Source organism: Episyrphus balteatus, chromosome 4, assembly GCF_945859705.1.
Source record: "Episyrphus balteatus chromosome 4, idEpiBalt1.1, whole genome shotgun sequence".
Classification (NCBI taxonomy): Eukaryota; Metazoa; Arthropoda; class Insecta; order Diptera; family Syrphidae; genus Episyrphus; species Episyrphus balteatus.
Window position 1 is genome coordinate 38,118,686 of NC_079137.1, and position 11,818 is coordinate 38,130,503.

An 11,818-nucleotide genomic window follows, 5' to 3' on the forward strand; every position below is an offset into this window, starting at 1 on the left:
GCCTAGTACGCAGCTCGTGCTAAATTTTAGCTCCCATACAAATTATCGAAAATTTTTAGCCGAGCTAAAATGCATTGCATACAAATTGTCGATAACTTGTATAGGAATTTTATCTCGGCGAAAATTTAGAGCGAGCTGCGTACCAGGCTTAAATTTAAACGTGTACGTACGGCCCAAAAAGTAAAAATGTATAAAGGTATAACTGCAACGGCCACTTTTTGCAAAAAGTCAAAAAGTGAAAATTTTAAAACTCAATTTGTGACAGTGTTTCCGACCAAATAAAAATTTTTTTTCTTTTGTAAATTTCCCACTTTTTCACTTTTTAGGTCATTGTAATTATGGCTTTAAAGGTATAATTAAACAGACCACTTTTTGCTTAAGGCTTAACTACATACACCACTTTTTTAAAAAGTACGAAAGTGAAAATATTTTCTTTTCGCAATTGTTTTGCAAAAAAGAGTAGGTATACAAATTGTTTTTTAGACCAAAAAATAAGCTTTCTGCATCATTTGTTTTAATTTTCCAGCCCAAAAAACTATACAAAAATGCGTTTGAAAATTTTCACTTTTGTACTTTTTCACTTTTTGAGCCAATGTAGTTAAGACTTAACTCCCAATTATTTTGCGACAAAAATTGATTTGCGAAAAGTCAGCACTACCCAACTAGCACAACAGCTTCTGTAAATTGAAATCTTCCAGGTTCTACTTTGTATACAGCTTGTATTGAGCTTGCTTCAGAATTTAACTGCTTATAGAAGTTCGGACTTGTTTAACAACTTCTAATAAGTTGTTTAAATACTGTTAAAGAAACTTAAACGAAGAAAGCTTGTGTTCGCATAAGTCTGTTTAATGAATTTATAGGAGCTTTACAGAAATTACCAAGTTTTGTATTTGATTTTTGGTTTTGATATTAAATAATCTAGCTCGGACACTTTTTGGTTTTGACATTGAATAATTTAGCTCGGACATTTTTTTGCTATTTGAACTGATTAAGTTTTTGATTTCATTAATGAATATACTAGGATGGCCGAGTGGGTAGAGTGGTGGACTACCACCAAGCAGATACGAAGTTCGATTCCTGGGTGTGGTACAAAATTATATACTTTTAAAATTATTCTTAATAGATTAACTAAAAACTAATGGAATATTAGGTGTGTTTTTTATTACAACCGGTCTTAACTGGACAAAAAAAACGCAGTCTGGGTTAAGCAATTTACATGTCAAATACAACAACACCTTAGCCCCTTGGGCTTAGTTGTTTAGCCCGAAGATTTCTCTGGGCTTAACTTTTTGAAGAGTTTTAAATCTGTGCTACCAAACTAATTCTTTCATAAATTTTTTAGAATTTGCTTAAAAACGTGAAAACTCACTTTTGGAAGGACAAAATGTATTAAAATAGTTTTGCTAGCATACATTTTTGTATCTCTTTGTAAAACATACATGAAAAATACAAGAAAATGACGAAAGTGAAAAATATGACAATTCTAAATTTTTGTTGTGTTTGCTGTTTTTGGAACATTCAATACACAGTGCTGCCAAGATTTCAGGTTAAGCCCCGAGGCGTTTTTTTTGTCCAGTTAAGACCGGTGGTAATAAAAAACACACCTATTGTATATAATATCAGATCAAAAGATATAATTAAAAAAGAATTCATTTTTGTTTTTGTAGTTGTTTTTTAATTTCGATAAGACATGTATTAAAGAGCTATACAAGCTCTTCCGAAGCTATCTGTCAAATCTCAAAGCTTCGGTAGAGCTTCGGTAAAGCTTCGTTTAAGATCCTTAAGAGAGTCAAACTTGTATAACGTTCTCCTCTTTCCATGCCCAACAACCTTACTAAAGTTTAAAAGAAGCTGAAGTGTAGCTTTTGTAATACCTTAACCGAAGCTGAAATGTAAGTTGGGTAATACAATAAATTCATTTAAATTTTAGCACCTTTATAGCCTTTTCACACCAAGCCAAAAACGCAGTTTTTGCGAAAAACCCTAAAAACCTATATCAAAAACACAAGTTTTCCATACATTTTTCATAAACCACAAGTTTTCGTAAAACACAAGTTTTTGATTAAACTCGCCAAAAACCTGAAATTGAAAACATTCAACTCCAAACGAAATAACCAAACAAACCTTTTGAGGAATTCAGCAACACTTCAGCAGACAAAAAACAGAACTGACAAACAGACAAAAAAAAAAATAACTGACAGGCAAAGATAACTAGTTGTTTTACAAATACGGTTTGTTGATTTTTTTGATAATATAAATCAAATTTCTTTTTTATTTCTTTCATTAATTATAGAAAATAGCAGAGCAGAAAAAATAAACAAAAACAAAAATGTTGGGGACCGAATATATGAAGAGTTCCTGTTGGAACTTTGGGCTGAAAAGGAGCCACAGCTCAAAGGCAGCAGAAAAAACGATCATATTTACATCAAAATGTCTAAAGAATTTGAGGGGCGGCCAATATATTATTCTCCGGAAGAAATTAAAATGAAACTACACAATTTAACGACCAAATAAATAAAATTATATTTAAATTGTCAGAGTTCATTTTATTTGATCAATTTTATGAGCTCAAGCTGATTTAAACAGCAAAAATTAAATCCCATCGAAAACTTGACATTTGGATGTCAAAAAATTTTAAACGTCAAACAAAAACCTGTAAATTTGTGATGTGAACGCTCTTTAGGTTTTTGAAAACTTTCTGCCATAAACCGGGGTTTTTCGGTTTGGTGTGAAAAGGCTATTAAAAATGTAATCTACAAAATTTAGCCGAGAATTCCAGCCTCGTAAAATTTAGCACGATGTGCGAACTAAGCCTTAGAAAAACTCGAAGAGATATTTTAATTATTTTTAATTAAATTTCCTTAAAGCTGGCAGTACTGCACATAGATGTCGCCTTCAACGTTAAAGAGATATTTCCTCTGTCACTTTCACTTGTCAAAGTAAAAAAAAAAGAAAACAACAAAAATACAACAAATGGACTAAAAATTGTTTATATTTATCAAAAATCTCTTTAAAAATATAATAAAATTACAATTAAATATAAAACAAAAATGCTCTCTTCTTCATCTAAAGCAAGTAAAGGTGGAAAAGTTTTAGTTTGTGGAATGAAAGGTGTTGGAAAAACAGCTTTAATCGAACAACTTATCTATGGAAATATAACAATCGAATCTGTGAGTGAATCTTCTATTGTAAAATTAAATTAACAACAAAACAATTGCATTTTATTAAGGATATTCATTCAACAATAGAAGATATTTATATGGCAAATGTTGACACCGGAAGAGGACCCAGAGAACAGCTTAGAATTTACGATACAGCTGGATTGCAGGTAATTCAAAAAGACACTCATTTTCTTCAAAAATTGACTGATTTGTATGATGTTAGGGAAAAGCACAATTACCACGTCATTATTTAGTATTCCCTGATGGATATGTTCTCGTCTATGATCCAAGTGATCCATCTAGTTTGGACATGTTGGACGACATCAAATCGGACATTGATAAAAACAAAGAAAAGAAAGAAGTTGCTGTGATTGTTCTGGGCAATGTCCGATCTGGAACTGGTACTCTGAAAAGAACTGACACTCCACCAACAATGCCAGATCCAATTGAAGCTGTGCTAAGTCGTGCGAATAGCTGGTGTGCTCGTGAACGCATAAAACATTACACAGTCAATGCAATGGAACGTGATAGCATCTTTGAACCTTTCGTTCAACTCTGTATTCGTTTGCATCCAATACAACCTAAAAGTTCATTCCCTCAGTTGCGTCAGGTTATGCAGAAAAGAGATCGAAGCGATGCTTGATGTTGTCTATTTCCGCCGCTGCCTGATGAATAGAATTATTATTCAAGGCAAGCAAGTGCGATGATCAATGAATGAGATAGATGCCCTCTTCACATCAAATTAAATTATATCTGACATCATTCATCATCATTAAAAAATAATGTTCAATGTAAATTTATTATAAATAACAATTTCCAGTTTTTTTTATTAAGTTTTTAATATATAATTTAACAAAATATGTATATTGTTATTTTGACTAACAAGAGCTTACAGTATTTATATCCTTAGACTTTTAATAGAAACTATTACAATAGAATAAAAGCTATGTTTAATATAGGTATATGCCTAGCTTACTTACCTTACTACAATTGCAATAAACTTTTAAAGCTCAAATGAATTTAATTGTCTTTAAATTTGAATAAATAACACTGGTTTACAGCCAAAATCCCACTATTTTTTTCGTAGGTACTTTGACTTCAGGAACTCGAAAATCGCTTTAAAAAAAAATTACAATGGATACGTTTTCGAGATATGATTTTTCAAAGTTTTTTGTCGTTGTTTTTTCCAGCCTACTTAGTATTCGGGCTATATCTTGAGTAATTAACTACTAATCTAAACAAAAAAAACCGGCGACTGAAAGTAAATGAGCAACAAACGATAGATAGAATAACTTTTCTGGGTCACTCCAGATGTTTAAGTGCAATGTGTTAAAACATTTTAAAAAAATAGAGTTTTTAATGAAAATTTCTGCAAAAAAAAACTTTGTTACTGAAATTTCTTTTTGTATAGTACGCTTTCTGGCAAAGATAAAAAGATACTTTTCTTCAAAATCTATGGATACATTTTAAAGATATGACCATTTTTGTAACGATCAGTATTTTCGACTTTTCTGTTACTTTTTGAGTTTTTGTCTATAACTTGAAAAGCAAGCCGAATTTGAAAATTTTTATCAAGTAATTTTTTGTAGATAAATAAATTTCCTATCGATGTGTGTCCTTTAAAAAAAAATTAAAATTGAAATATTGTAAAAAAAAACTTAAGAAAAAGTATTCATAAAAGAGAAAAAAAAAAAACGAAATTTTTGATGTTTTTACTAAATGGTCTATTTTTATCATTTGAGCATTTATAGATATTGAACATGTAAAAGAGTAAAAGAGATACTTTATCTTTCAACATGGTCACAAAAATTGAATACGGCTAAAATCGGATAAAATATGGACTTTGAAAATTTACTGTTTTTGGTCTTTTTGAATTTCAATTTTAATTTTTTTTTAAAAGGATACACATCGATAGGAAATTTAATTATCTACAAAAAATTACTTAATACAAATTTTCAAATTAGGCTTGCTTTTCAAGTTATAGACAAAAATTCAAAAAGTAACAGAAAATGTCGAAAATACTGATCGTTACAAAAATGGTCATATCTTTAAAATGTATCCATAGATTTTGAAGAAAAGTATCTTTTTATCTTTGCCAGAAAGCGTACTATACACACAAAATTTAAAACTATGACGATTGGAAAGATTTTGATTTTTTCTTTCAGTAATAAAGTTTTTTTGCAGAAATTTTCTTTAAAAACTCGATTTTTTTAAAAATGTTTTAATACATTGCACTTAAACATCTGGAGTGACCCAAAAAAGTTATTCTATTTTTTTGTAAACTAGTGTAATTATTTAGGGTCAGAAATATGAGAGATGCAATGATTCAGCTCCGTGAAATTTTTGAACCAAACTTGTCTAATACGTTTGTCCAACCAAAATTTTCGTTTGTCCAACGTTCAAAAAATTATAGAGTTGGGCGTGTCGGTTATAGCGTTCAGGAAAAAGCATTAGGAAAAAAGAAACAGTATGAAATTGAATATTTTTTCCTGATGCTCGTTTATAGCGATCAGGAAAACTTACGTCAGTTGACACACAAACAGGAACAGGAAAAATTTGAAATACTTTAGGCGAAAGGTTTGTTTCATTAGCCCTGTTCCATTGGAGGTGGTAGTTTACTACTAGTAGATGTTTTGGTTAATCTAGTACTATCATCTACTCATGCTCTTCTTCCCGAGTAGATACGATTTGTATTGAATTCGTTGAAAGTGCGTTCCATTAAAAATCGCTAGTAAACTACTAGTAGTACTTAGCCACCTCCCAAAGGAGCAGGGCTATTTTGTTTCAAATGTCCATCAGCTGGCATCTAGGTCTAGGAGTGCTAGGATAGCTAGGAGTGACACTTTTTGAATTTTGGAAAACGACATAATGTACGAATAATGGCGTTTTTAATTGGCAATCTGGAAGCAAAAAAAAGCAATCTGAATGCGTTCAATTGGGCAAAACTGACAGTTCTGATTCTAAAAAAAGAGAATTTCTCTGCTGGTTTTAAAAACAGAATCAGAAGCAGAATCACTCACACATTCATAGATTTAAATTTCAGCAGTACAAAATGCATAGAGACGTATAAGTGCCTGGCTACACAGTGATTTTTCAATCGATTGAAAAATCACATGCGGTGGCTACACACTGTTGTGCCCAATCACGTTCCACTTTTACATTCTCTAGGAACAAACATCAAAAAGAGGACAAATTTTGCAATGGAACTGTACTACCCTCAGAAAATTCAGTTCCCTTCTTGAGCATCTTCCCCTTCACTCCTCATCCCTCTTGCCTACAAACTCACGTCTTAAACGAATCCGAAACGTGTCTCAAACGCGTCCGAAATGCGTCCAAAACGCGTCTAAAACGCGTCCGAAACGCTTCATGAAACACAAAAACTTGTACTTTTCGGATCTTTTATGTTGTTTTCTGTGCGGATCAGATTCGATTAACAGACCTATGATCTCTAAAAACAAAAACAAAATTTTTCGGTCAGTGAGAAACTTACATTTCATTTTTTTTTTAGGTTCTGCTCAACCGATGACCTTTTATCGGTGAGAGAAAAAAAAAAAAAATAAAAGTCTTTTGGAGACTTTTAATTTGCAAGGGCCGTTAGAAAGTTTTGGTTTTGGAAACTAAGATAATTAATTTTGATTAATAGAAAGTTTTAATATACGAGCTACTTTTACCATAAGAGCAAGTACGTGCGACCCAGTCGTGCATTTTATTTGTACATGGTTGGTATAACCTGAGGTTACAAAACAAAACTGCTGTGGTCTCCAAAAAAGATTATTTCTAAGAATTTGAATCTTTCAACTGACATTAATCACTAAACACTTGAAACGAAACGTATGGCCATTTAATCCTTTCTAATTTTCTACTCGATGCATCTACAATATAAAACTCGTGTCTTTAAAATGTTATTAATACCCACTTTGAGTTTTGTTAAACTAAATTGATTTAATCTGTTTGTAAATGCCCCCAGGCTGAGTGAATGGTTTACATAGATCATTTGACAAAAGATTGTTGATTTCCTATCAACAATAAAAAAAAAAAACAAAAATCTTAACAATAGGTACCTATCATTCCATCATTAAAATCAATCATTGGATAGATTTTCCTATGAATTTCAAACAATCAAACTATCTCCTCTCCTGTCTCCTCTTCATTTGATGCTGCTCACCATCAGATACAAATCCTCAAATTGTTTACGATTTTTCAGATTTATTGTTTATTCGACGGTTGCCCATAAAGTTTCAAGTAAATGCGATTCTTTTATTATTTTTTGTTTGTGTTTATTTTTTTTTTTTTTATTCTACAATTCGATGAGAATTTATGATCATCTCGAGTATCCTGTTTCATAAAAATTAAGACAGAGTACGCGGGCTAAACGGATTGTTTTGTATGTCTCCACTCTCTATACCACCATCATGATGATGCTCTCAAGTTTTTGAACCAATACCAAAGTCAGGTCAGAATAGTAGTGGCATGCCAGCACAGCCACCAACTATACTAAACCCTTGTATAATAAATAAATAATTTACGATGTGCCAACGAAGTGTCATGTGCGACGCCATATCCCTAAAAATGAGCCACCAAAAGAGTATCGCATCACAAAAAAAGAGGTGGATAAGGAGCCTTTGCATGGCATGGAGTTGGATCATTTTGCAAAGTTATTGCATATTATATGTAGAACTGCCATATTCCCTTTGGCATGCGTTTGGCATATTGCGTACGTAGTGGACCTCGCTTCCCATGGTCCAGAAATCATTTTTAACTGCTGATCGTATTTCGAGACTCAGCACACAATTCAAGAAGAGATATACACGCTATTCATGAACAAAAAGATGGAGAAGGAAAAAAAAAAGACAACTCCCCAACAATCAGTAGACAAATTGTTATCGCAAAACATTTCTGCAGGAATATTATTTAAACGTTGGTGATCTCCATGAGTCAAGTTGGTTGTGTTTTACGAAGATCGTTACGTGATATTTTAACTTGCTCTGATGTTGTCTAAGCAGGTACACAAAAAGGCTAATCAAATTTTTGATTTTCGGAAATCATACAATTTAGGTGACATTTAGGTGTCTTTTGATTCTGATCTATCAGAGCCTCTTAAAATTCAGAATTCAAATTCATTGAACATTAGAGCAACTCTTTCCTATAATAATCATTTTTATCAAAAAACAAAACCGACTTCCATGGCTAAAACTGGGTTTTATGATTTTTCTAATAGTTCCTATGGCCAGAACTGAACGGAATTGAATTGCAGCCACCAGCTCAAAAAGAATTATCAAAATTGGTTCACCCAGTCCAAAGTTATGAGGTAACCAAAAAAAAAAAAAAAAAAAAAAATAGACGAATTGAATACCTCCTTCTTTTTGGAAATCGGTAAAAAATAAGAGAATCAATGCTCAAAAATTCATCGATTTTCATACATTAGTCAAATTTCAATCGCATTTTCTTGGAAACGATCATTTAAAACATAACTTCTTTAAACCTGGTGGCGGCAAGGACTATTGTTCACATAATCGAATAGTTCTATTCAGTGGCGTAGATAGGGGGGGGGGGGATCAGGGGGATATATCCCCCCCCTTGGGATCGATAATTGTGCAGTATAAACAGTCATGAATAAATAAGTTGAAGAAGCGCACTTGGAAAAAAAACGCTATGGATTTCGAGTTCTTGATTAGCTTAAAGGGTATAAATATGGTTTACCAACTTTCGTTGCCATTAAGTCGGTGTTTCAAAGAGTGAATTTAGACTTGGTCCAAGCAATGGAGCTCGCTAAAGATTTAAGGGATCAACTTAAAATTAAACTGGCAGAAGACGACTCATTTTCGAAAGTTTTTTGTATATGGGAAAAGTTAGCTGAAATCCTTGACATAGGCGTTAAACATAAGAGAATAGTGAAGCGACAAAAGAATCGTTCGAACAGTAAAGAATATTTTCGTGTTACTGTTTTCAATCTTTTTCTCGATTTCTATGTAATGGGCCTTGGAGAAAAATGTACAAACCATGAAAACACACTAGAAGGGTTTCCGGTTCTTTCTAAGGATTCTTCGTCTGAAATAGACAAAGCAGCTAAAAAATTTAATTAAACTGTTGAGTTTTACCAAAAACAAGACCACATAAAATAGAACAAAAACAATAAGATTTCCTTATAGTTTTCATCCAAGAAGGAAATATTATTTAAACAATCGGGATTTCCTAATTGTTTTACCGACTTCCAAAAAGGAGGAGTTATTCAATTCGTCTGTACTTTTTTTTTGTGTGTTTGTCACCTCATAACTTTGGACCGAGTAAACCAATTTTGATAATTCTTTTTGTAGGTATTGAAAAGCTGGTGCCTGTTCAGTACCATTAGAAAAACCATAAAACCCAGTTTCGATCCATGGAAGTCGGTTTTGTTTTTTTTATTGGTCACAATTTTTGTTCTAGTGCCAAGTTGGAAAAAATATGAAATTTTTACAAAAAATTTTGAAAGATTTTGTACATGAAAATAATAAGAAATCTCTTTGGAAAAACCTTATTAATTGTTGAAATTAATAAGGTTTCTTCATAAAACTGTTCAATAAGGAAATCTGTTGGTATTTAGGTGGTCCTGGTCATATTTTTCTCTGTGTGAAGAATTAAAAACTCAGAAAAGATATTTGATCAGAAGGAAAAATACTTCCTCTATGAACTCATTGAAAGCGCTCGAAAGCTGCACCGAAAAAAGTTGTCCTGGTATTTATATTTTATTAAATATATTAGCTACACTGCTGGTTTCTACGTCAACTACCGAAAGAACTTTCTCCAATTTAAAGAGAATAAAAACAATACAAAGAAGCATTATTAAAACTTAAAAAAAAATTTGCGAACTAGATCTATCCCCCCCCTTAGCAAAAAGCTATCTACGCCACTGGTTCTATTATAATATGAAATGTCACTTTGCAACTTTGTCATCTTCTTCCTTTGATGCCTTTTGCAGCTAGAACTACTTTGTCGTCTCGCAGATTTGTCACCTAGTAACATTTCCATCTTATAGCTTTGAAATTTAAAATGTAATTTTAGAGCTATGAAAAAATTGATCCTTTTTAGTTTTGTAATTTTACAGCCTTGTAGTTTATAACTTTACAGGTTTGTTGCTTTGAAGTTTTGTCACCTTGTCGCCTTGTAGTTTTCTTTCTTTTAAACATTTTTAATATGAGTGCTAGGATTAAATTTTTTAAAAAATACTTTCAGGTATAGTAAAAATTATTTATTTAGAGCCAATTTTTCAATCTTCTAATAAACAGTCAGTTAACTGTTCGACGAATAAAGTTATTAGACTCATAAACAATCAGATAACAACATTACTTTTGACATTTCAGTTCTGAGGAAAAGAAAAATGGCTCAAAGAGATCAAAAACAGTAGTTTTCAAAGTCCATATTTTGTCCAATTTTAGCCGTATTCAATTTTTGTGACCATTATTTTGAAAGATAAAGTATTTTCTTTTCTCCGTTACATGTTCAATATCTATAAATGCTTAAAGGATAAAAATAGACTGTTTAGTAAAAACACTAAAAATGTCATGTTTTTCTCTTTTTCGAATAGTTTTTCATTAGTTTTTTACAATATTTTAATTTTAAATTTTTTTTGAAGGATATAATATCGATAGGAAATTTAATTATCTACAAAAAATTACTTAATAAAAATTTTCATATTCGGCTTCCTTTTCAAGTTATAGAAGAAAACACAAAAAAAAGTCGAAAATATTGATCGTTACAAAAATTATCATATCTTTATAACTCATCCATAGATTTTGAAAAAAATTATCTTATCTTTGCCAGAAAGTGTACTACACATAAAAAATATAAAACTATGAGGATTCGCAGGATTTAGATTTTTTATGTCAGTAAGAAACTCTTTTTTTTGCAAAAATTTCTTTTAAAAAGTCAATTTTTTTAAGTGTTTTGATACAATGCACTTAAACTTTTGGAGTGACCCAAAAAAGTTATTCCAGTGTTTGTTGCTTATTTGATCAGCTTTCAGGGATTAGTTGTTCATTACTCAAGATATAGCCCAAATACTTAGTATGCTGGAAAAAAAGTTAGATAAGTTTTTCGAGTTTACTTGGCTCAAATCTATACGAAAAGTATAACGGCACTTGGTGTCCAAAAAGTTTTTATTTTTTTGTAAACTAGTGTTATTTCTGAGAAGTAAAATTCCTAAACAAAACAAAAATAAAAAATTATTATCTCCTTCACAACTTGTGTGGTGGTGATTGGAACAGCAGGCATGTACGATGTACGATCGTTTGTTGAACGCGATGTTCAAATCGTCACCAAATGAAATTCCATGTTAACTTCGTTCTACGAGTTCGAGTCTACCTGGTAGAAGCGTTCATGTTATGACACACAACACAACAGTCGCAACAGGCCATTTCAAATGCTCCACGAGTGAGGTGGTTAAACGTTTTTCTGTTTTTTTTTTTTTTTTTTTTTTAATTTGTTCACTTTTAATATAAGAACATAACTTAAAGCTTAGACTTTTTTTAAAAGGCGAGAGAGAAAAAGAGATTATCTTGTGATACATCCAAAAAGATACAAATCTCATCTCGCATCCACACCCCATAGGGTTATCCCGCACCAGAGCCATCACCCAGACCTATAAGAACCACACCAGATGAAAAAAAATTCTAAATTCTTCT

At 31.7% G+C, this 11,818-nt stretch overlaps 1 protein-coding gene across 1 annotated transcript; it reads left to right on the plus strand.

Moving 5' to 3' along the window:
- The first annotated feature begins 2,938 nt into the window (after positions 1–2,938).
- Positions 2,939–4,115, plus strand: LOC129918531 (NF-kappa-B inhibitor-interacting Ras-like protein). Its single transcript, XM_055999129.1, has 3 exons — positions 2,939–3,170; positions 3,230–3,328; positions 3,385–4,115. The coding sequence occupies exons 1-3, from the start codon at positions 3,051–3,053 to the stop codon at positions 3,802–3,804; spliced, it is 639 nt and encodes a 212-aa protein (XP_055855104.1). The 5' UTR covers positions 2,939–3,050; the 3' UTR covers positions 3,805–4,115.
- Positions 4,116–11,818: the final 7,703 nt, after the last annotated feature.

Coding starts and splice junctions, on each gene's coding strand:
- LOC129918531 (XM_055999129.1), top strand. CDS start 3,051: ATGCTCTCTTCTTCATCTAAAGCAAGTAAAGGTGGAAAAGTTTTAGTT. Junction 3,171..3,229: donor GAAATATAACAATCGAATCT/GTGAGTGAATCT, acceptor CATTTTATTAAG/GATATTCATTCAACAATAGA. Junction 3,329..3,384: donor ACGATACAGCTGGATTGCAG/GTAATTCAAAAA, acceptor GTATGATGTTAG/GGAAAAGCACAATTACCACG.